This window comes from Phasianus colchicus, chromosome 1 (assembly GCF_987193195.1).
Source record: "Phasianus colchicus chromosome 1, bPhaCol1.hap1.1, whole genome shotgun sequence".
Lineage (NCBI taxonomy): Eukaryota > Metazoa > Chordata > Aves > Galliformes > Phasianidae > Phasianus > Phasianus colchicus.
In genome coordinates, this window is record NC_143436.1 from 85,689,464 (window position 1) to 85,714,985 (window position 25,522).

The 25,522-nt window shown below is 37.2% G+C and overlaps 1 protein-coding gene across 1 annotated transcript; it reads left to right on the forward strand.

Annotated features, from left to right (window-relative positions):
- Nucleotides 1–3: 3 nt before the first annotated feature.
- Nucleotides 4–24,800, forward strand: ATG3 (autophagy related 3). The gene is made up of 12 exons (XM_031613136.2): nucleotides 4–201; nucleotides 3,826–3,867; nucleotides 7,212–7,261; nucleotides 8,449–8,519; nucleotides 10,173–10,280; nucleotides 12,701–12,750; nucleotides 14,439–14,520; nucleotides 15,005–15,039; nucleotides 15,762–15,917; nucleotides 16,557–16,684; nucleotides 23,322–23,390; nucleotides 24,519–24,800. Exons 1-12 carry the CDS (start codon nucleotides 130–132, stop codon nucleotides 24,598–24,600), a joined length of 945 nt encoding a protein of 314 aa, XP_031468996.2. The 5' UTR covers nucleotides 4–129; the 3' UTR covers nucleotides 24,601–24,800.
- The last annotated feature ends 722 nt before the right edge of the window (nucleotides 24,801–25,522 follow it).

A 25,522-nucleotide genomic window follows, 5' to 3' on the forward strand; every position in this document is an offset into this window, starting at 1 on the left:
GACGGGGCTGGGCGGCGGGGAGCCGAGGGGAAGGGCGGCGGGTCACGTGGCCGGGGCAGGGGGCGGGGCTGCCGGTGCCGCCGTGACCGTTGGCTGCGGCGATCGTTCCCGTGGCCTTGCGGCGGCGGGATGCAGAACGTCATCAACACGGTGAAGGGGAAGGCCCTGGAGGTGGCCGAGTACCTGACTCCCGTCCTCAAGGTGCCGGCCTGCGCGGAGATCCCAACGCGTTCCCTTGCTAGGCGTTGGGGCCGCTCCGGGAGGGGGGGGCTCTCTCTGTGAAGGCCGCGCTGACGGCCCGGGGGTCGTGAGGGAGCCGCCCCGCCTCTGAGAATTGGCTCCTAAGGAGGGAGCGGGCGGCTGCCTGCTTCCGTGGGGTTGAGCTGCGCTTTGCGTCCCGTCTGGGCTGGAGCATCCCTTGGGGGGGTCAGTGGGGGTGACAGGCCTCGGGAGGCTGCGGGTTGCTGGGGGAACGGCTTGTCTGCTGTCACCGGCTTGTGCTGAAGTGGCTGAACGTTCGCCTGTGTGAGCAGGGATGGAAGCCAAGTGCGCTTGTGCAGTGGTAGGCTTGAGCGTGGTTTCAGAGGTGGGTTGCAGTAGGTCTTTTGGGTAAGAGTGCAGCTTTCTCAGCTGACAGAAAGAAACAAACTTGTCACGTCTCCGTTATGCGTGAGGATACAAAGCTGTGTAGCATGGCTGACTGTATAGCATTGCTAAATAAATGGAAGCGTCTGCACAACGTAACAGCAAACAGTAGAAATTCTTCATGGTCTCCTCTAGTAATGTGCTTATAAAGGTGTACAGCACGTCTATTCCTGCTTGTTAGGTAAGTAGGAAGTGATTTTTTAATTTTTTCTTCATTTCTCAGCTCTGTAATATATTCTACCTTCTGTTTACCAGTATTTTCCTCTTCAAAACTTGACTTTGTATGGAAATATATAACTTTCCAGCGGTTCTCTCACTACTGACTTTCAGACTTTTTCCATGTTTTTATTAAAATACATGGGTCACTCTGAAAGTAATGCTTCCTATTTATTTCTGTGGAAACTACAACAGATGAAGTGAGTACAATAACATTATTTGACAGAGAAAATACTCGGCTACAAATCATGATTTCTCAATGTAGGCACCAGCATTAGCTGTGCGTTTTTTGCCAGTAATGAACAAGAGCCTGCATGCCACTCATCAAAATCTGCATCGTTGGAGATGACCAGCTATTGCCTCTGCTGAAGCAAACCACTCACCACTTCACCGTGTCCACATCAGAATCACAGAATCATAGGGGTTGGAAGGAACCTCCAGAGATCATTGAATCCAACCCCCTGCCAAAGCAGGTTCTCTACACCAGGTCGCACAAGTAGGTGTCCAGGTGGGTCTTGAATATCTCCAGAGAAGGAGAGTCCACAACCTCCCTGGGCAGCCTGTTCCAGTGCTCTGTCACCCTCACCGTAAAGAAGGTCACCACATCCACTATTTGGTCTCCGGAAATGCTCAGCAAGCATTGATGAATGTCAGCGGCAGCCATTTTTTCTACATGGAGGAATTCAGTGGCACATCTTTGTTTCATCCATACTCCTAGGTCAGACACCATTTTATCATACTTCCCCTCTGCTGCCATCTGTCACACGGCAACCAAATGGAATGGAATATTGGTGGGAAGGTTCAACCCCTACTGCCATATCACCTACATCTGCCTCTGACATTGTAGACCAACTTAATAAAATAGGAGGCATTACTTCTGGAGCAACCCTTGTATGTCTGCTGTAATTGCCTACAACAGCAAGCTCTCTGGCTGCGTGACCTTCTACATGACTTGTACTGTGCAACCTGGATCCTTGGACAGAAGATGGTGATATGCAATTATTAATTGAACTTGTCCCTTTAAAGCAAATGACATGCTTCTGCCTGGATAGTGTGTCTCTGTAGGTTTCACCACCAGTGCGGCCCGTCTGCTGCTGTGAAGTTGTGTGAAAATGTGGCTTGTTCACTGTAGTATGGCTGTTGCACAACTGGTATTTTATTATGTGAATAGCGGAGGAGTTTTTATGCTCAGATGTGCTGGGAGGCTGTGGAACTTCTCATGAGTGGGAGGTGATGATAACATGTATGTATTCCCTTTGCAAGGGGATTTAAGCAATTATGATTTCTTGACTTCAGATGTTAACTTTAGCTACTGTGTCTCATGCTAGGCTTGCATACTACAGGATGCACATAGATTAAAAAAAATGAACTATTTACCCTCTGGGAACAGAGAGTGGTTATTTTGCATTTTTCCTAATGTAATTCCAGAAGTATGAGCTTGTTCTTGTTGCATAATGTGTATGGATAATTTTGAGGTTAAGTAATAACTACACTGTAATGAGGTGTTACATAATAATATGTTATCAGGAATTCTCAATTTTTACAGTAGTCCAAATTGTTAAATTGTGGTTCTTTAGGTGTTTTTGATTTTTGTTAACTGCATATAGCAGTGCATATAGTGATGTTCGCACAACAGCCAGTTTGTTTACCATTAATCGTTCGCTTAAATGTCTCTTCTTTAGAGACATAATGGGAGATAAAGGAATCAGGTATTCATGAATACCTCCCCTGCCCAGGGAGGTGGTGGAGTCGCTGTTCAAGAGACGTCTGGATGAGGAGCTGAGATATGGTTTATTGGCTTGTGGTAGCAGTGTTAATGGGAGGATGGTTGGACTAGATGATCCTGTAGGTCCCTTCCAACCTTGTGATTTTATGATTCTATGAAATAGGTGTGCTTGTTTTCTTTTATATAGCACAGGTGGCAGTGTGCACCAGAGTAAAGCGTCAAGAAAGAACTAAGTTTAGCAGCAGCTGGTTTTCTTTAATGCTTTCCTAGTGACTGAACCTGCTGAAGTTGTAGCCAAACATAAAATCCTTTGTGTTTGCTGCTTTTAGTCTTGATGGAAAGAATCATAGGTTTTTCAGGGCAAGAAGTTTCGTAGTAATTGATGACTTGAAAAGTGAGCTATGCCATCCTTGAAATTTATATCCTTTGAAAAGTTGTTCTTAAATAGCTGGAAAACAGTAGGTTTCCTTGAGGCTTTTCTGAATGAAAAAACGTAAGTGAATCATAAGCAGAAGACTCTCTCTCCAAATTTGATTACGCTGAAAATGTAGCCTTAAGCTTCATAGATGTTGTCTTTAATGCAAAAGTTCTTAATTTTTCTAGGCAAAATCACGTGGCTGTTTGCCATCTGTTGTAATCATAACTGATTCTATAGTGTGTATAATGAAGGCATCAAAAGGGGTACAAAAAAAGCTAGTAACAGATTCATTGCAACTTTTCTTACCACAGGTAGAAGTTGTTCAGTCCTTCATTTCATGACCTTTCTTACCTAGAAACCCACATATTGATGCATTACACTGTCATTCAGTGTTTTAAGCAGTCTCAAAATTGTTATTCTAAAAATCATTATTTCCAGCTACTTTTCTGTCTCTAACTGGTAAATGTAATAAAGTGTAAGGTGTCTTCTTTTTCTTATTTTCTTTTTCTTACTATTTTTATAATATATTTATTATTATTGACATAATTGACTGTATCAAAAGCAAAAAAGAATAAATTAAAAACCACTACCAACAAAACAACTCTGTAATCTTATCATGAACCTCGTTCCCCTCCCCCCCCAAGTCTGCTACAAAGTAATATTATCAGGCCTTATGTTATAGGATATGGAGCATAAGCAGAGGCTGCCTCCAAGCTGCTTTGCAGATCTATGTGGACTGAGCAGATATTTTTGTCACCAGTAAAGTGAGTGTGTTGATTTGCCAGCCAAGCTCAAAATCTCTATCTTTTCTTTATTGCAGGAGTCCAAATTTAAAGAAACTGGAGTCATTACACCTGAAGAAGTAAGTATTTAGAACCTTTGAAATACATTTGGAAAGTGTGAAAGTACTGATAATTTTTACTCAAAGTGACTGTGCTCATCTCAAACAGTTTACTTCTTTGTCAGTTAAGTATTCCTTCTTGAAACAATTTTCACAATGTAAAAGCTCTAAATGGCCTTCTTACCCTACAGTTGAAGTAGATTAGCATCAGAATTCTTCTTGAGATCTGAATGTTGGATGTCTTTTCCTATATTATGTCCTAAAACACTAGTAAGAAAGTTTTTGCTGGGTCAGCAGCTCCGTTTGTCTTGGGAGTTAACAGGAATATGTTTATTTCAAAGGCCTTTCCCATAAACATTTCATGAGATAAGTTATAGTACAGTATCTCGCTTACCTCGCTTTTGGTTCCTTCTAAGACTGTGGTTAAATCATTATATATTCTTGCCCACAGTAAGCATTTGAAGCTTTTATTTTTGTCTTTTTTTCTTTTTTCCCCCCTCTCCTAGGCTTCTTCATGCTGCCAAGCAATTGCAATTTTTAAAGAAGAAAAAAAAGAATTTTTCTAGAAAAAAGAAAAAAAAAAACTGAATATGCAGTGCTGTTTGTGCTCCCTGGTTTTGCTTCTTCTCACATTAAAGTGCTACTGTTCTGAAAATATGTTGTCCTTACTGAACAGTGTTAGGTAGAATGAAAGGAAAATGTGATGACTTACAAATGTGAAGATGAAATTGAACCAACTGCAGCTAGTATGGGCAGGAGTGTTTTTCCTAATGTTGGTAGCTAATATTTTTCTGCTGTGTTATGAGACATGCAAACATTTGTGCTCTCTGTCATCCAGAAGAGTAGTACTCAGAAGAACAGGCTTAGTAATGAAGTGTTCTGCTGTATTGATAATAGTATATGTGTGTGTAGATGGTTATATATTTTACATACTAATATATTTATTTTCTGTATATAAAAAACAAGTATAACTTTACAGAGAAAGTGTAAATGAATGTACTAGTGCCTAATCCCTTCTTGATCTGAAGGAAGGAACTCCGTAGAAGATAGTTTCTGTAGTGGCAAGAACCACTCTGTGCCACATTAAGCTGTTTGCACTATTTATGGGTCAGTAAAATAATGCAAATAATATGTATTATCTGTGAAAACACAGATGTTGATAGGATGAAGAAATTGAATCCTTCAAAGCTGTACTCAAGAGAAATGGTTATCTAGCAAGACAAATTGTTTTCTTAAACTTCGGTGGGACTGAAGCGTGTATCTGCTTATTGTCTCTTTGACAGCCTTTTCTACTCACTGATGGTTTTGTTCTTTATAGAATAGTGATTGCTAAAGAGTTTAAGTCACCCGTGATGCTAGGATGTTATCTTTGAATTAGTTTGGGTTTCCCGAGTAATGAATTTCAATTTAACTTGTTTTTCTTGCATCATAGTCTGAGATACTCACCACTGTGGTAAATTTTGTGAGGAGGGACATGACTTAGTTGACATGGTGGGGATGAGTTGGGGTTGGACTGGATGATGTTATTGGTCTGTTCCAACCTTAATGGTTCTATGATCTTATGGCTTGTCTGTGAAGATGAATCTATTAGCAGTATTCAAGGCCAGGCTGGGTGAGGCTCTGAGCAGCCTGGTCTGGTGGGAGGTGTCCCTGTCTATAGCAGTGGGGTTGGAACTGGGTGGTCTTAGACATCTCTTCCAACCCAAACCATTCTATAATAATACTAATGATGACTAATCAAATTCAACATTAGTACTCTTTTTCGGTATCTGTGTAATTGATTTAATTTTAGCAAGTTCTTGCCTGTCAGGTGTTCTTGTTAATTAATAACTCATAAAGATAGCCCTTTAAATTTCATATGTGAGCATGGGCAAATCTTTAAAATCATTCTTTTCAAGAGTAGAAGTAAGATGTTGTCCTAAAATTGTTCTCTTGTCACTTTTGTGTTACTGGTTAAGGTATGATAGCAGTAGCACAGTAGAAATAGAAAGTGAAACCACTTGATTTAATTATGCAGTCCAAGCTGAAGAAAAATGCAAGTGAAAGTTAGAGATTGTTTTAGATTTTTGCATTACAAGACCTGCAAAGAACCCTTTGAATTTTTTCATCTTATAATGTCTTTTAACAGAGTGGAGCTGCAAGTCTCTCTGTCACTGGACGGAGAATTTTAGATGATTCTGGAGTTCCATGTGGTATTTATTATTACATAAAGCCTAATGCTTGTATTTGTTGTTTTTTTTCTTTTTTTAATTTCCCTGTGTGTTGGAAGGGATTACTGTTTTCCTTAAATTGAAAATTTCACTTCAACTAGAGGCTTCTCTTGGAGAATGGTTGAAACGGTTCGCTTTTGCAGAGATCAGATCTGCTAAAGTCACATGCAGTACATGATCTGATGTTTTCCACTATGCTCTGACCTTGCATTGGAAGGCACAGTGAGAAAATGGCTGATGCTTATGCTACAAGCCTGCTGTGTCACCCCATAGCACCTTGTGGGCAGCTTACAAATACGTTGTTGTAAATTGGCATTCTAAGAGAAGGAAACAACTGTAGCATTACATGTGTACTTTCTTTTCAAATTGAACTAGTGCATGGAGCACAGAAATTATTGTTAAATGCAGATTTCCTTTTCAGTTTGTGCAGGAAAACTAGGCCCAGTGGGTTAGAATATGCTGGGTGTATTTTGAGTTGGTACAATTTTTGCATGATGAAATAGCTGTTATCTTTGATACTAAGAAAAAGTAGAATAAAGATTTTTAAAAGTTATTTCTTTGGAACAAAGTTCTACATAATTTAACCAGTAAAATGCCAGTGGTGAAATATGGTGGTTGGTGTTCAGTTCTTAAAGCATACTGTTTACTCCTCTGTTGCTGTTCTCTTACTAATTCAATGAAGTAGTGACAGTCTCACTTTGTGTTCTTGCTGCAAAATTGCTGTGAATACTAGAAGAGAATTAAACTTTTTTTTTTTTTGTAGCTGAAACTCAAATAAATATACATAAAGTATAGTTGATTTTGGATGGAAAGCTTAAGTTCAGTTATTCATCTCATATTAATCTCTTCAATGTCTTTGTAAAACATGAAGAGTAGCAAATAAAAATAATTTATTCTTCACAAAATCAATGATGTAACTTGGATTAGGAAATAATGATTAGTATACATTCAGGTGAAGTTGATTTAGTTTTGTAAGTCATTTTATGATTAGCTGAAAAATAGTTTAAAGAAAGCATCAAACTAAGTATAAACAGATTAACTATGTAATAAGTATCAGAGGAATATACAACTGAAATATAAATAGTATTGCAGGAATTGCACTTTGCTTTCTTACACTATATTTAACAGTTCTTTAATTTTTTCTTGCCTTAACAGTTTGTCGCAGCTGGCGATCACTTAGTTCACCACTGTCCTACTTGGCAATGGTAAGTAAACACAAAAGAATTGCATAAAGTTAGCATCCCTACCTATGCTTTGATGTGTTTCCATTGGATACAACAATTGTCTCATTTCAGAATAGTACTCTGACTCTTGCAGTATAATCTACTCTATCTCTATGATGAAGATATATGATAAGTCAAACAGGTCTTTTTTATTGTTCTTTGTAGCAATAGGGGAAATAAGGATTTGTTTGTGGGTGTTTTTTTTATTGTTGTTATTGTTCTCCAAAGGCTCTGGTGGAAATTAACTTGTACGTACCATGCATGCTTTCAGTATTTAGCTGCAGTAGCAATCAGTGTCTCTTCCCAAGTTTGTCTTTGGTGATTAAAAAAAAGCAAAGACCATGTCCAAACAGAATTGCTGAGAACAAATTGTAATTGGTATGTTTTAAGCAAGAGTTTGGTTAAATATTTTCAAGTTGACCCACACCAGGTTGCTTTGTGCTGTGCTTGTTCTGGGAAATCCCTTGTTATTCACGCACAGTGGGGGTGCAAATAAGGTACTTTCTTACATTTTATTAGTATCTTGCATTATAAAATGAATTATTCTGTGCAGTTGGTATAGTGGACCATGAACAGATAAAGAATTGTTATACTTGAATCAGTTTCTTGCCTTTTTTTTGTCTTCAGAAAAAATAAGATGTTGAATCATGTCTGGGCATAAGCTTTAAGCACACTGTTTGCAGCAGGCTATTTAGAAGATTAGAAACCAAAAAGCAAGGAAGGTAAAAGAAAGCACTCTGAATAATGTGAGCTTAGCAAAATTACTGGAGCTCTGGTTACTATGGACAGGTTTTATAACTTCCATTTCTTTTTCTGAAATTGCTTTCTAGAGATGCTTGGTAGTATGTTATTGCAGATTCTAGTATGTTTCTTATAGACTAGATTGTTTTGTCAACCCATCTTTGCTTGGCTATCTCAAAGTGAAGGTGGTTGTTGAAGCAGAAAATATTTGTAATCCAAGACTTGATAGTTTAGGAATGGCCAATGTTTTTTGATCTCATACAGATATCAAAGTCTGTATATAGCCAAGGGCAAAGTCATAGCAAACAAATTCTGTGAAAAGTTCAAAAGGAGTACATACAATACTCTTGATGTAGATTGAAAATAGAATTCTTTTGCTTGCGCGTCATCAAATTCCCAACCTTTTTGTGGTGCACTTTGTTTTGCAGGGCTTCAGGAGAAGAGCTAAAAGTCAAGGCTTATCTGCCAACAGACAAACAATTTTTGGTAACTAAAAATGGTAAGGCTGAAGTTTAAATACAAGTGTGTTTAGGACAGTTGATTGTGCTGTCATTGTCTACTCATTGCCTGTATTGACATTTGAAGCATATTTTGTCCTTGTGATATTAGAAGTTTTTCGTGCACATCTAAAATCTTTTTCTTTTATCTGTTGTTACCAGGACTTTATACCAGCACTGCAGTTTCTTTTGATGAAGTAAAAATGAAGCTTAAATTCCATAAACCTCCTTGTCTATCTTTTTTTTTTCCCCACCCTTCAGATCATAATTGGTTTTTAAACAGAAATATGTTTAAATATGTTTCTGTTTATTCCTCCTTTTGGAAATTGTGGGTTATTGACGTTCCCAGAACTGTCATACCAATGCTTCTAGTTGGAATACATAACTGATGTCACTGTTCCTTTCAATAACGATTATATAAAATACAATTTTAAATCCAGTTTTCATCAGATTCACAGTTGTATGTATGTATAATATTTGTGATGACTATCTTTTTAATAAAATACAGGAGAAACCTGTACAATGTTGTACATTGGCACTACCATGGTAGAATTGTTTTCTTGAAAGATTTTGTATTAAAATGTGTCAAAGATAGTGTAATTAGAAGTACCTGCAGGAAGTTGTATTTCATGCTTTGATGTCACTTGCAAGCTTTTAAAGTCTTGCAGGAAACTATAGGAACTATCATATGAAGATGTTAGTGCTAGTGTTGGACAGATTTCAGTGAGATAGTCTTGATAGCTGAATGGCCAGGTAATCTACTTTGTTTATCTTTTCTACTTCTTCCAGTGTACCACATTGCTGTGAGCTTCTAGGCCACGTTTTAAAGCAATATATTTGTACTATTTCTGCTGGTAGTGATGCATTGGCCAAGCACCTAAGTTGAAGTTGTGGGCTAAGGGTGAAGCCAAAAGCCACTCTACAGGTGTCATCTTGGAAGTCTTTGGAGAATGTTTTTTCACCGTGACTTTCAAGCCTTCTTCTGTCTTTCTAAAAATTAATATTTTTGTTGTACTGCTTGTTTATGCAATTGGAAAGAGTTTGCTTTGTCTTAACTGGATCCGCATTTTCTGTGACTGTTTTCTGAAAATTCTATTTAAATGTGTACTTCAGTGGCAATATAATATATATGACTGAAGTTACTTTAATTAACATATTAATTCTAGCCTCTTCCAAACTTGTAGATGTTAATTAGCATGATAAATTAGGTATGTTTAACAGTAAATATCTGATACAAACTTTAAAAGAGTTCTAGAGACAAACCAGCTCAGTAAACTGATGGTAATATAGGCAAAGTTGTACTTGAACTAGAAATATTTTAGCGTTTAGCAATAGTTTAGTTGTTAGCAAGTGAGTAGGTAGCATAAAGACACACAAGAAGTTAATTTATTTCTGGTACTCGTGAGTTTGGGTAAAGTTCTAATTGTTAGAAGAATGAACTTGCAGCAACTCAAACAAGTGATGTGTTGTAGTGAGATAAAACAACACTTACAGCTCATCAACATAATTAATTTCATTTGAAATATGTATCTAGGATTCCTTAAATAAAGATATGAGCTAGCTATATTTCAGAAGACCTTGTAGAAAAATTAGTTGCATCGATCTGATTTTGTATAGGAATGGCTGCAGTCATCTTGTTTTGCAATTTTTTGCAGTACCGTGCTACAAAAGGTGCAAGCAGATGGAGTACTCAGATGAGCAGGAAGCAATTATAGAAGAAGATGATGGTGATGGGGGATGGGTAGACACCTTTCACAATGCAGGTATTCAGAGTCTTGCTTCAAACTTTGCATTTGGTAATCAATAAGATTATCAGTTTCCACTATTAGAAAGTAAAATCTTTCTCATGCGGTTGACTGTGTATTAGTATCTAATCTGGAAGAAAGTATGTTACTGTGCCAGAAACCCACTTTGTGCTTTTTGTATGACTGCTTGTATCATGTATTTAGCTGTATGTCTGTATGTGTCTGAAATAGGCTGCTTTTCAGAGATGTCAACAGTATTTTAATTATTTTGGTATTCTTTTAGAAAAGTTCTAGGAAGTTATTGGGAGGGGGTGAAGCTAAGAGCTGTGTACTGGCTCTTTCTTTAGCAGGGAGATCTTCTCTTAAAGAGAACACTGGTTTAAAATATATTTCAAGAATGTACTAAGTTCTACTTTTAGTCTGATTGCATGTGAAGGATTTTGAGATCTAAATGATGATGCAAAGAGCCTTAATGATTGTAGTATTTCCCATTTTGTTAATTTGTTGGGTTTGAGTAAAAAGGGGAACAATTAGAAAACAGCTCTTAGTATCTGATGTTATTTGAGGAGTTGAAAATATTGTTAAATAAGGTGGTCACTGTGAAAGATGTTCCCTTTTTATTTTTAATAAGCTTGTGTCTAAAAATTATTGCTTACATGGATGTCTCATTATCAGACTTGTTCAGCCTGGAGAAGAGAGGGCTGGAGAGTGACCTCATTGCAGCCTCCCAGTACCTAAAGGGAACCTACATAAAGGAGGGGAGCCAACTCTTTACAAGGGTAGATAATGGCAGAACAAGGGGAAATGGTTTTAAGTTGAAGGAGGGAAGATTTAGGTTGGATATCAGGGGAAGTTCTTTACCAGCAGAGGGATGAGTGCTGGAACAGCTGCCCAGAGAGGCTGTGGATGCCCCATCCCTGGAGGTATTCAAGGCCAGGTTGGATGGGGCTCTGGGCAGCCTGGTCTAGTATTAGATAGGGAGGTGGGTGGCCCTGCCTGTGACAGGGATTTGGAGCTTGATGATCCTTGAGGTTCCTCCCATCCCAGGCCATTCTAGGATTCTGTGATTCTGTGATCCTGTCTAGCACAGCTTCTTGTAAACTACATTGTCCTTTTCTGAGAAATGGCAGTTTTATTAGTTTTAATCCATTTCTTCTTGAGCTGTAATGAGTTAATTAAATTCAGTCTTTCAATTACATTGTCTTCTACTGCCTCCAAAGCTGGAATATATTTCAGTCAGCTTTACTTTTTTCAGTGTCATTTCTTTTGCTGTATTCTGGCAAATCTTCTCTCATTAAATAATTTAGCCATACTGAGGAGAGCAGGGGTGCAAGAAGATGCTTTTGCTTCTGTAAATGTGTGTTTTTGATCACTGGAAATTCTTCACTGTATTGCTCTTCATAATTGAACACCTCTCCCCAAAGAAATGATGTGAGACAGCTTTGTCGTATTCTTGAATTAAGTGTGCCTTCTCCTTCCCTGCTCTGTCAAGTTTTGGGTGTGGGGTTTTTTTTGTTTTATTTAGGTGAGATTATTTGGGTTGACTGATTTGGTTTCTATGCTTTGCTAATACAGCTACAAGACTTCTAATTAGATCTAGGTGGGTCTCTGAACACTCATAAGAGAGAAAAATTTATTTCCTTTATCTGTATTGATAAGTTTTATAACAACACTTTTTGTGGGTGGGGCAAAACTGTGTATACAATCACACTGCCACTAGAAATGCATTGTTTCTGAGCAGCATTCACCTGATATCCCTTTTCCCTAAACAGTTAAGGTCCATTTTTGCATTTCTGCAAGACAGTGATTTCAAGTTCATTCATTCATGATATAACTTCTCACCTGAGCAGTTAAGAAGATTCATTTACTGTTTCAAAGCATAATGTTGTCGTGTATCCCAAAGAGAAGCAAATGAGTGCTATAATAATAAAACTGGGAATCAAATGGGGAGGCGTTGAAATGTTGATACTGCTGTGATTTGGGGTGTTTTTGACTTCCATGTCCTCTCAGTTGAAAGCATTGTGTGCTACCAGGTTAATGTTTTGTTGTCAACACTTTGCCTTCAAGATGCTTCGAAATAACTAATGAAGCTTGCCTTGCTTGTGAAGCTGAGAGAATACCCATCCTGAATTCATTCTTTGTGCCAATGATCCTTAAAATAAAAAATCCAAATTACTTTGCAGTTATTCTGTCAACAAAATTTGTTTGCAGCATAAGAGCTGTGCTATTGTACTGTACATTACCAGCATGGTCTGTTTATGGATGTCCAGCTCCAAGCATGCTACCAACACCAAATAAACAGCCTTTCAAATATTTCGAATTGTTGTGAGATGTAATAGGAATGATTATATGCTGCTTTCTGAGATGCATCATTTGTTGTAGTGTTCTGTAACAAAGAAGCAGGCTTCTTTAATGCAAACTTATTGTTCAATTAACAGGTATAGCAGGTGCAACAGAAGCAGTTAAGGAGATCACTCTAGACTGTAAGGTACTTGCTTTGGAATTTTTCTTTTCCTTTATTATTGGACATAAAGGTAATAGAAATCTTCCCTGTAGCAATCTAGTATTGCTTCTGGAAGTCTAGAATACTCTTTGTCACTAAGTGTGTTGCAGATATTCATTGACCTTCATAGCTTGTGATACTGATTTAAGCATGTGTATTTCTATATTATCATGTGTTTACCAGAGCGGTGTTCTTTTTAGGCTGTGTTTAACTAGTGTGCTCTTGTGCCAAACTTCTACAAACAGAAAATGCACCTGGATTTATGGTGATAACTCCCCTTGTTTCTCAAGAAACTGATGTTTGGTGATCCAATGTAATTTATTTATTTATTGTGGAAAAATAATGCAGGAATATGAAATATTTATTCATAATCTTTAAACTTTACTAGCAGTGGTATTTAAACTCTGTAAGTCCTGTTTGATGAACTCATGCCTTCACATTCGCTGACATACTAGCACTGCTTAAATATCTTACAGAGTCATCAGTTTCTGTATGTTTCCAAAAAATCACTCAGTAGCAGGATCCAAATCTGAACCTTAAGGCCTCGTGAAACTGAAAACAGAAATTGAAATGGATATGTGTAATAGTTAATGTACTTAAGAGATGGGGAGAATGTCACAAGGTGCGAAATGATTTTAATGATGAACGCTCGAGTTGAGTTGTATTTGTGTCCTTTAAGAATGTGTGAAACCATTCAAGCACGAATCTTTTGATTCTGAAGATTAGATGGAAAGAGAACCGACAATTGTAAGCAACTCATACTCTTGATGTGATTAACTGTGAAATTCATCCAAGTGAAACTGTACTGAACACTGTAAAAATACTGCTTTTTGACAACTCAGTTCCGTAAAGGTAGAAAAAACACTCTTAAGAATCACCTAGAGGTGACTGGTGTTTCTACAGAATGTAATTGTAGAACCTTATCAGATGTGTAACTGCTGTTGTGTTAATGATTTCACTTCTATTTTGTACTTAGAAAAAAAATCTGCTTGTAGAGCACTTCATTTCTTGGAGCACAGGGCCAATCCAGAATGACACATCTTTTTCTGCTTATATACCGTTTGCCAAAGTACTCAATGACATAGTTATGTACTGATTATGTTTTGTTTTGTTTTGTTTTCCTGTGAGGAAACTTATAATTAGAGCAGCTCCTAATTCTAATCATCATTTTGAGTATTCTGTTGAAGTCTTCATGAACTGACATAAATTGAGGCCTCCCTCTCTGAACTTCTCTGGAATTGTCTGTTGGATTCAAATGTTATCCATAGGCACTTTGAAGGCTTGTTTGTGGTTAGTTTATAGAAAGTCTTAATCTACATGTCTGGTTGTAGGCTTTCATTTGAGGCAAGTAGTATTTGAAAATAAATTATGGCTGTGTAATACTGTGATTATTCTTTGCATATAAAAAGAATTATTCTGAAATGATCTCTACAAAGTCAAAGGAGAAGTTTTTAGTCGATTTTTAAAGCAAATATTTGAGTTCAGTATAGTCCTTGTTAGTATTGCAGATTTTTAAAAAAAATTTATTTATTTTTATTTTTATATTTTTTTGAATGGCTGTTTTGACTGGACCTAAATACTTGAGATTTGCTGGGGCTACTAGGCTATATAGATGCATCTTAAATGCAGCTGTCTTTAAAGCAGTGCTTTCAATTTTTACTTTTTATCTAAAGGATAATATAAAAATACCAGAGCGATCAGCATCCTGTGAAGATGATGACGAGGAAGATGAAGGAGAAGCTGCAGACATGGAAGGTATTTCCTTAATTGAATGGGATGCGCTTTGTTTCGGGCCTTTAGCTATAGTGATACTCTTTAAGAGAATGCTACTTTCTTTTTACAGAATGCATGCTAACAATAATCAGCAGGCAGATCTCCTTTATTATCTTTTGTATGGTCTTATTGATGCATGTTTGATTTGTATGATGAAATCTTAATGATTATGACAGGCAAATAGGTTTGAGTAGCAACACAGAAGCAAAGAAAAATTAGGAATTTAGCATAGTTTCATTCCTGCTACATGGCTGCACCTAATCTGTCAACTAAAAACCATTTGTTTAAGCATTGTTTATCATGTACTTGTAGGCTTTGTCACATTCGTATTAAAAAGGCTTAGTCTGGTTTGGGGGTTGGGAAATCTATGTGAGTAAAACATATTTATATACGTGTGACAGTGAGAAGGAGAAATATGACAACTAGCTGTGAACTGAACACAGAATTTTATGTGTCGTTTTTTCAGAGTATGAAGAAAGTGGGCTACTGGAGACAGATGATGTGAGTGAACTGTTCCATCTTGTCTGTTAAAATGCTTATGGCCAGTATGAACACAAGCAAAGTAAAAATAAGGATGACAAGTGGCTCACATAAGGTTATTAAGAGCAGTGGGATTCCTGAGCTTGGTTTCCTATAGATTTGTCTCCTTCCTGACTACCTTAACTCTTAGGTCCTTAAAAATTTTGATCACAATAATTTTGCTTTCTTTGCTGTTCTGCTTTGCTCTGCTTAAATACTATGCTCAATTCACAAGAATTATAAAGTCTGGTGTTTGTTCTAAAACTTGTATGTGATGGACGGAGTGGCTTATAGGTTCAGTTAATTATATGCACACTCCAGAATCTAATAAGGGAAGACGGGGCATCATTATTTTGGAGGCACTCTTCTGTGGTTTCATGAAACCTGCATAATCTGAGACCTGCCTTGTGAATTTCATTGGGATTGTCTTTTTTGTTTGAAAGTTTTTGCTGGAAGAAGGGAAGAGGGTGGGACAACATAGTTTTCTTGAGAAATCGTGTCTTTAAAAAAAAAAAAAAAAAAGTGGAGAGAAATTTATATTCCTCCTTTGAAGATTGAAAACAAAACCTAAAAGCCTGTATTTCTTCATGTTCACCGAAGAACATTTATTTTGATCTTGCAGCCCTATCTAGCTGCATAGGGTGGGACAAGAGGGAATACAAACAAGACTATACTAATGTTATCATTTTCACCTTGAAAACCAGGCAACACTTGACACAAGACAGATTGTAGAAGTTAACAAAGCTAAAGTTGATGTTGGAGGGGAAGATGCTATTCTACAGACTAGAACTTATGACCTCTACATCACTTACGACAAGTATTACCAAACTCCAAGGCTCTGGTTATTTGGATATGATGAGGTATAGCAATGTTTGTTTGTTTGTTTGTTTTCCCACTTCTGTGAAATGAGACCATGTCAGATAACAAGGCTACTTTGTTATTACTTTCTAAATCACAGTGCAAATTCAAAGGAAGAAATGGTGAGGAAGCCAATATGCAGTCAGGATTGCAGGACACAGAAGTTATTTCATTGAAAAATTGTACTTGATAACTAAACATATTTGGGAAAAGGGGGATTGTGCACTATTATTTTTTAAGCTATTGCTCTACAGAGCTAAGAGAAATAACCCCTGTCAATTCAGACAACTAAACAGATGTGTTTTTGTGATTAAAAAGATTAGATAAATCATTTCCCTTTTACTAGCTAAGTTTCTCGAATCAAACTTGATGAGGGCTTATGACTCAGGTACATAGATGGGAACCAGGGCCTTGGTTATCATATATAGAATTTACCACTCACCTCATATACTATAAGCAAGGTAGTACTATTTCAACACCGTATGAATTTTAACACAATCTGTATTTTCAGTGTACTTTCAGAACTGTTGTACTTGTGACTTATGGTACTACATATGTTCATGATGCTAGAATTACTAAGAAGCAGTAAAAAATTCTATTTTAGTAATGCTTTTGATGGAATGTTCCTTTTTTCTTTGTAGCAACGGCAGCCCTTAACAGTAGAGCATATGTATGAAGACATTAGTCAAGATCATGTCAAGAAAACTGTGACCATTGAAAACCATCCTCACCTTCCTCCACCTCCCATGTGCTCAGTTCATCCATGCAGGTAAGTGTTTCTAGTGTGATGTGGGATGCAGACATAAGGCACTTTGTTGTTCTTGTTAAGGTTTTGATTCAGGTTTTTCAGACTTATTTCCACACTTGGCTGCCACAATGGTCTCTTAGCTTCTGAGGGAATGTAAAATACAGATGATAGTTTTTCTCTGAGGTCATTCCACTGCTCATTGCTGCAGATGTATTACGCAGTTAAGAGTTCTCTTCTCTGTGCTTAGCTTGCTTTTCCTCCACTTTCCCAGAAACTCCAGAAGATGGCAGACTACTAGAACTCTATGAAGCAAGTTCTGTGCTTTCATTTGCTGTTTTTTGGGGGAGTAGAAGTATAATATATACTTTGAGAGCAGAAAAATGTTATTTCAATCTGAAATTCTTTTTCATTACTACCTTCTCCCCAAGATGTCCATTAAACTGCTAAGTAGAGGTCCTGTAATTGTCACACTGAAATACTATTTTGCACTTATGTTTAAAAAAAAAAAAATGTTTTCAGGATCTTTTCTGTTGCATTTCCATGTTTCTCATCCAATATACAAGTAGTCTGTAGTTAGACTAGCTGCACAGATATTTTTTCTAATATGTTTTTGAAGATGCCTTTTATCTTAGTTGTAGAGTGATTCTTCAGCTTCTTGGTATTATCAAGATCTTGGAGATGTGAGTTTGAGCTTTCTCTCTCTCTTTTTTTTTTTTTACATTAAAAAATAAAAAGGAAAAACATCCCATATCATGTACACATTTACTATACAAATAAATTGAAATTCTGATTGTTCCTTTCACTCACATAAGTTTCTTTGTGCTTGAAAAACAATTTTGGATTCTGTGTCACTAGCTGAGATGCCAAGTAAGTAGCATGTCATTGACAAGCTTGTGTAACTTCTGCAGATTCAAAACATTCTTATTTCTAGGTTAGGCATTCTTTGAACATACGGCTAGTTTTGGGAAGGGTGTACCATTCTGTGTAGAGAATTGAAGCTTTGCACTGGTAGATGGCTGCTCTTGATCTTATGAGGATGTATATCCATGTACTTTGTAAATCTGTATCTTGTCTTCAAGATTTTGGTTCTTTAACCACTGCCTTACAATAGTCTCTGCTTTTAACAAGCACTCAAGCTTATGCCTGCACAATATTAAGCAGGGAATACATTTTACAAGTGGGAAATAGCTTTCTGCCCAGTTCAGCTGATGTAGAGAAATTCAAGTAATGAACTTCATTGTTGGTCTTTAAATGACCAGGTTTAAGTCTATAAAGATCTATCTAAACAATCCGTGGTACTCGAGAGTAGTATAGGAAGCAGGTACAACTTACAGAACTATTAGAAAAGGAATAAAGACTAGAACAGAAAACATTAAGTTTCTACTGTTAATCTGTGGGATGACCCATATGTTGAATACAGCTGTTTTTATCTGTTCTGTAGTCTTTGAGATGAAGGAAGTAGTACAGATAGGGTGTCAGGAATAACTGCAGTTATGAAGCTTCTTAAATAAGAAATGATTTGAATAATCTGGGACCTTTCAGCTAGCAAAAGACAGCTGAGGAATGAGTTCTGATTTCAGTGACTTTTATCATGAAAGCTACAGAGGGACAATAGCCAGTAGGTGTTTCTTTTTATTTTTTTCCCCAGTAGTAAAGTGTGTATTATTGAATGGAACTCACTACTGGCATGTTGAAAGCCAGAAAAAGGAGTAAGCTCTGCATGTATCCAAGAAACTTTAATATTAAAGTTGTTTAGAAAGTTAAGGGAAGGAAAGTTGTCAAGAGTTGTCAAGTGTGGTTACTGTTTCAGAATTAGGAAGTCTCTGGTCTGTGTACTGCTGGAGTCTCAAAAAATTTGAGGGAAGCATTACTAAGTGCGTGCTCAGGCCTCTTATTTGAGCATGTACTATGAGTTTGTCAGATAATGAGGAGAATGAAAAGGACCTTTTGTTGTAAGAAAGATTCGGGAAGAAAATAGCATATGCTGTTCTTCACTTCTGATGGTCGATCAAGTGGGATGAATGTGGGAAGGTTTAGCAGACTGAGTGAGAAGGCAAATTAACCAAAGCAAGGAAGAAAACGTTCCTGATGTGGTTTAATTTAGTGGATGCTGAAAGACCTGCTAATAAAGGGTTGTGAGGAAGCCTCTGATGGATGCATGTTGGAGCACAAAGATGACAAGATATTTGGGCATGACAACCCTTGCTGACTACTTAAAGCTGTGGGGTATATACTGGACTGTGACTACAATATATCCTGTTTAATTTTGCAGATGACTTTGTAGAATAAGAACCAATTTCCTATTAGACTATGAATTTGGATTGAAATTTTTTCACAGAGGAGAGCTGTAAGTGTATGTGTTCTTCCACTGTTCTTTCAATGACTTTGTTACATAATTCACATCTAACCCTCGGAAAAATATGCTTGCATCATGAAACTTGTTGCAATTAGTCTTTTAAGAACAAAAAAGGAAGATTGATATTGTAGTGAGATCAGTTTGTCAGTAGTCTTAAATGTAGAGGAAGCTATGTAACCTTCTCCAAAACAAGATGAGGTGACCTAATTGACTGGCAACTGCTTGACATTGTGTAAGTTGGCAGGTGTTGTCCTGAGAATGTGAAGAAAGTGACTGATAGTGTATCTAAAATGGTGGTTTAAAATGGAATTGTATGTGACTGCTAGGTACCAATGTTACAAAGGCCTTGGCTAAATTAGGTTGCCTCATGCTTCTTGATTCTTAAAGCATTAAATATGTTCTCTTGCTATGTGAGGCAAGCTATTCCATCTCCTTAATTTAATAAGGCTTATAGCTATGAAGGTCTGGACTTCTGAGATGTTATTTATTTATTTATTTTAAAAAGTCAAAAATGTTTTATTGTTAACTTAGTGTTTTTCTAGCTCTGCAGCTGTTGCTTCCCAACACATTGCATATATTGTGTAATGTAGGGTACTTGCGTGGTCCTAAACTCACTTGGCTGTTTCTTGCAATGCGTATGTCCTTTTGTCCTACGTCAGAGAACAGGAAGAAATGGGATGGTGGCGTGAGGGAGACTGCTACTTCTTAAGATTGCTTCTATTTTAAGTAGTTAGTTGAAAGTGTTCATCTTGCAGCTCTTCTGGAAGTTGTATTCCTTATCAGCATTTTTATCATACCAGCAGGAACACATTCAACTTCCTCATTAATTGCTGGAAACTGGTTTAACTACAGTTCTCACTATTTATATGGGTTTTATGAATGATAATTTGATAGCAAACTACTTAGCTACTAAACACATTTACAATTGGGTTTGAATTACATATACTAATTCCAAGAGCATATTTTCCTCTCTTTCAGAATGGATAATAATAGGCTTTTGAAGTCTTTTAACCTTACATAGTGTAAGCTGTCAGCAGGGAAGTGATTGTAAGGCTAAGGATAAGTGAATTGTAGAGTTTATGGTCAACTGTCAAGATTATGCAGGTTTATACTAAAAATGGCACCTGTGTGCTTTTTTTTGCTTTTTTCCCACCAGTTTCTTTGTGTTATCAGTTACAGACACTGAGTCATATTCATGGATAGTTTTCTCTTGAAAATACACTGTCCTACAGAGTCTTAAATTCAGCTCTTTGTTCTAGATGCTTATAGTTGTCCACTACACTGAAAGTCCTGAAGGCCTTTTACTGTTTTGAACTGTGAATAATTGATCATTTCTGGTATTGCTCTTGTGTAATTTGTGGGTTGTGTTTTCCCCCAATAGGTCAGGATAGTTTTTATTGTATACATTCACTTTCCAGTGTGGTGATTTTCCCTTTCAGCTGATACTGAGAAAATGTCAGTCTGTCAACTGTGCTGAATTCCACTGTTAGGTTGATTTTATTTATTTATTTACCTCTGAAAGATTTTAATTACTTCCAAGGGGAAATGGGCATAAACTGTAGCATAAGAAGTTCCACACAGTAAGAGTGACAGAGCACTGGAATGGGCAGCCCAGGTTGTGCAGTCTCCTTCTCTGGCAATATTCAAGACCTGCTGTAGGGGGGCCTGCTTTGGCTGGAGAACTGGACTTGGTGATCTCTGGAGGTCCCTTCCAACCCCTACAGTCCTGTGATTCTCTTCAAAAGCAAAAACTTCTAACAAAGTAAAAACTTATTAGAGTGTAATCAATCTAGGAAATTTGGCTTCTCTCAATTTATTTATGTATGAACTTAACTCTATATGTATCTGTCTCAATTTCTTTTCAATATGAACAACAGTACTTTTTACTTAGAATATGAATGTTAACTCATATTACTTGAAGCACATCAAAAGTTGATAATATACCAGTAAGTAAATTAGTAGATTTTAGTAGATGTTTCAAATGTTTGATCTACTGATTTACTTGTTAGCTCAAGTGATATACAAACAGGCCTGAAACAAACATCAGTGAACACGTAGCATTTACGGTTACCTTGGGTTAAGGCAACCAGTTATTCTGGGGGAACTAATATTCAGAAGTAAAGTAATAATAATAATCTTTGAGATTTCTAGATAGGGTTTTTCAAATTACACTTCTCCCAAAGTTATCTTGCTGCTTTAATTTTTAGGATACATATTCTTCATGTTGTCTTCTTAACATCTTCTTGTAGAAGGAAACTAACTTTTGAAAGCTTCTAAGTCACAAAGTTTCTCATAGGTAACTGTAAGACTGTAAGAATGACCATTATGTGGCTGTTAGAGAATTCCAGTTATCTTTTATTAGTCATTAGAAAAGAACAAATCTCATTAAGATGTATGTACAGGCTGAGGGAGCTGGGCTTGTTCAGCCTGGAGAAAAGAAGGCTGCAGGTTGACCTCATTGCAGCCTTTCAGTACCTAAAGGGAGCCTGTAGACAGGAGGGGAATCAACTCTTTCAAAGGTAGATAACAGCAGGACAAGGGGAGGGGAGGGAAGTTGAGGGAGGGGAGATTTAGGTTGGATGTCAGGGGGAAGTTCTTTACAGAGAGTGGTGAAGTGCTGGAACAGGCTGCCCAGAGAGGCTGTGGAAGCCCCATCCTAGAGGTGTTCAAGGCCAGGTTGGATGGGACCCTGGGCAGCTTGGTCTAGTATTAAATGTGGAGGTTGGTAGCCCTGCCTATGGCAGGGAGGTTGGAGATTCATGATCCTTGAGGTCCCTTCCAACCCGGGCCATTCTGTGATTCTGTATGAGGTTGAGCCAGTATCCTGTAAAAGACTTAAAATAGCTGTGTGGTGACTTATACTCTGTGCCACTACAAAAAATAACTCACCATTAACAGATGAGAGGATGAAACTTAAGTTGTAACAGAGGCCACATGCCTACCAAGAAGCACCTGGCTTAGTACCTGCGTGAGCATAAGTTCTGCACTGTCATCATGAGGATCCAGAATTGGAATCAACTGTGATGATTAGTTGGTTTCTAAGGACCGACAGTACAGTAAATGACAAATGCTGACCTTTATTATTTCCCAGACTTACAAAGTGTTCCTGTTTACAAAGTGTCTTGGTAACTTTACAACAACTTCCTTCCTTATGTTTGCAGTCACTGTCAGCATGAGTAACTTTAGAGATAATTACTGAATGCCACTATTAGTTATTTAGGCTGTTTTGATTTGCATAATAATGTCAAAAGATGTTCAGTAAATTATTCAGACTGTGCTTACCATTCTTCCTGGTTCTTAGAAACAGTCTATTTCAGGATGAGTACTTAAACTGCTACTGTTGACTAACTTACACTGTTAGATGGGTGGGCATACATAACACCATGTGGCGTTTCTGGTCAGGACTGCCTACAGAATCATGAATTTAAAGTTGATGGATAGGTGAAAGTGACAACCTGTGAGTTTGGGTTAATAAATTATAACTAAAACTTCAATTGACCTTACAGTATTTTCCTCCGAGTTGATATGTTCTTCATCCCGTAGTTCATAAAACAGAAGAGCTATCTTGAACACAAGACCATTATTCCTGAATTGTAGCTGATCATTAAAAGATTTATAACATTTCTTGTTGGAGGTATTCAAAACAAGATCAGTCAGGGTCCTGAGCAATCAGTTCTAGCTTACTGTTCTTCTTGCAGGAAAGGCTGGACTTGGCAGTACTGGGCAATGACCAGAAACTTTCCTAACCTCAGATAGTTTGTGATTCCATTTTATATTTTTATAAAAAGTGTTTTATGTAGGTTTGGCTTACACGGCATTTCCAAGGAAACTATGAGTTACATATTTGATATTTCTTAAGCAAGCTGAAGATCACGAGAGACAGCTGAAAATGCTGCAGTGATTTCTAGGTCACCTTCAGAGATCATCTGGGGACTTCTGCTGGCTTCTAGTGAGGATTACCTTCTAGAGACTTTCCTGATGACTTTGTCATTTTACAATTAACAATTGTGTAAGCAGCAAGGAAAATATACTGTCTTGCATTATGCCACTCAGTCTACACTGTAGCATAGAACATTCTTCTTTGTGAATGTAAGAGGCTGACAAATGTTATATTCATCACTTCAATATTAATATTTCAGTCATTGTTGGGATTTCTCTGTTAATAAACTTCAAGTTTCGTCTTGCTGCTGTGGAGCCAAACATCCAAAACTTCTTAATTTGCGCATAATATGATTTTATTGAGATGAAGAAGGAGTTATTTTTTCTTTAAAATGTTTTTATTGTTTCTAATCTGTATTTCAGGCATGCGGAAGTGATGAAGAAAATAATAGAGACTGTTGCAGAAGGTGGAGGAGAACTTGGAGTTCACATGTATCCTTTTTTTTCCAATACTGCATGCTATTTGTAAGGATTTCTTTCAGTGTAGTGAGCTGTTACTTAAGGGTTCCTAAACTAGAATTCAATGGTGTGTGAAAGCAATAAACCACTGTTTGCAGTAGTACTTAATTAAAGTTCTGGGATGAGCTCCTTTTGTGTAATTGAACACTGCTACTCTGCTAGGGAGGGTGGAGGGCGGGTTAGAAACCAGAATGGAAAACAAGTAGTATTGAAGGGACAAGATTGAATGTTTGCATCTCAGTTAAGGAGGTAGCTGTGAGTATGCAATTGAGATCCTGGTGAAGGAGGATGTATTAAGAAGATAAGGCTGGAGTTACATAGACTTTGGCCAGAGTTGGCATATATTTAAGTGAAGTTTGAGAATCCATGCTTTGATATTACCACATAGTGAAGACTTGGAAATATTAGATGTACTACTTTTGTATTAGATTTGGCTCTGAGATTGTTTTTAGTGATTTATTTTACTTTTTGTTTCGTTGTCTGCCTCAGTCACAAGTGGACAGACACCTCAGTTTGCAATTGTCCAGCATACTCAACATTACAAACTTGGGACCAACAACTGTTTGAAGGTGTATCATACAGGGAAGACTAAGAAAATCTCCTATTCAAAGGCAAGCTTCTGAGCTTAGCAAAGCTAATTTATTCTTCCTTCATCAACAGCAAGAAGCCCTTCCAAAGGGTGTTTCAGAACAGCAGCTTATTTCTTGTCCTGATCGACTGAAACTGAGAAGAAGCCTGCTTGCCCTGCAGCTACAGGAAGGTAGCTAGGAATTAGCCTTGCTAGGTTCAGTTCAGCTTGGCATTTGTTAATAACAAATGTTAAGTTGGTAAATGGCACTATATGTTTTTGTGTGATATTTGTAAGAGTTATTGAAAGTAACTTCTGGTTCTCTGCTTTATCTTGAAAAAGTAAAGCTTACGTGTTTAGGCAAGCACCAGATGTCATTACTAGAGATCTGCTGTATTAATTTCCTAGTCTCTACCTCTAAGTGCTGTTTCCCTGTTAGCAAGAAGAACAGTTGAACAAAATATTGTATGTGACTTCTAGTTTCTTTTATGAGATTTCCAGTTTTTACAACTCTTCCTTAACAAGAAATTCAGGTACCTTCTTATTTTCTTGAAATTTGTACAGGCAGTCATTCCAACAATAGAATATGACTACACAAGGCACTTTACAATGTAACTAAGATAAAAGATCCTCTATCAAGTCTTTTTTTTAAGTAACCCATCCATGTGACATACATTATACACAATTTCTGTAATTAACCTTTTATCAAGCCGATAGATTAAAATAAAATGTTCCATTACCAGCCTTTTTAATAAAAGTTTTTGTGTGTAATAAATAAATCACTTTCATTCCTGTATACCTACTGCAATAAGAAGTGGAATTTTTTTGTTCATAATTCTTTCAAAATGATTTCAACAGAAGATTATTTTTTCTCCATACTGGAAGTTAGTCTACTTTACTAGTAGAATCCTTATGCTTTTGGCTTCGTTGCTAAGATGATTCTCAAAAATGTGATTGATTTATTTTTCTCTGATTTAAATTCACCTGAAAGCTAAGAGGTTTTTTGTTTGTTTTCTTGCTGTTTGTTTGTTTGTTTTCCCCTAGTTGTGAATGATTATATTTGCTCTAACTGTAGGAAGATTTTAAACCTGAAAGAAATTTAGTGACAGTCTTGTTAGGAAAACTTAACTGCATCTTAAACTAAAGTAGCTCTAAATAAGCATGCTTTGAAAACTCGTTTATATTCACACTTGAACAAGGTTAGCATTTTGAGATGGAATTTTTAGGGAGAGAAATAATAGTGTGTAGTCTGTTCATCTTGTAATAAAGGCAAGAACAATCGTGTTGAAAAAATCCTAGATTTGAAGATGGAGGGATAAAATCACTGTGTTAGACTAAAGTTCAGTCTTGTAACTTGTCTTGACCTGGACTATGCTAACTGGAGCTTAATAGCATGGCTTCCGTTTTGGGGGTAACTGTACCTGGTATTGTTTGTGAAGTCAGACATCACAGACACATCCAGGTTTTGGCAGTTTTGGCAGCCACTTTTTTCACTGTACCATGTTAGTTTTTCATTAATGGAGATGGGGAGAAAGGA

What these genes read in the sequence shown, in the direction of transcription:
- ATG3 (XM_031613136.2), top strand. Translation starts at nt 130, where the DNA reads ATGCAGAACGTCATCAACACGGTGAAGGGGAAGGCCCTGGAGGTGGCC. An exon ending in ACCTGACTCCCGTCCTCAAG is followed by an intron (nt 202 to 3,825) that starts GTGCCGGCCTGC and finishes TCTTTATTGCAG; the next exon opens with GAGTCCAAATTTAAAGAAAC. An exon ending in CACTGTCCTACTTGGCAATG is followed by an intron (nt 7,262 to 8,448) that starts GTAAGTAAACAC and finishes TTTGTTTTGCAG; the next exon opens with GGCTTCAGGAGAAGAGCTAA.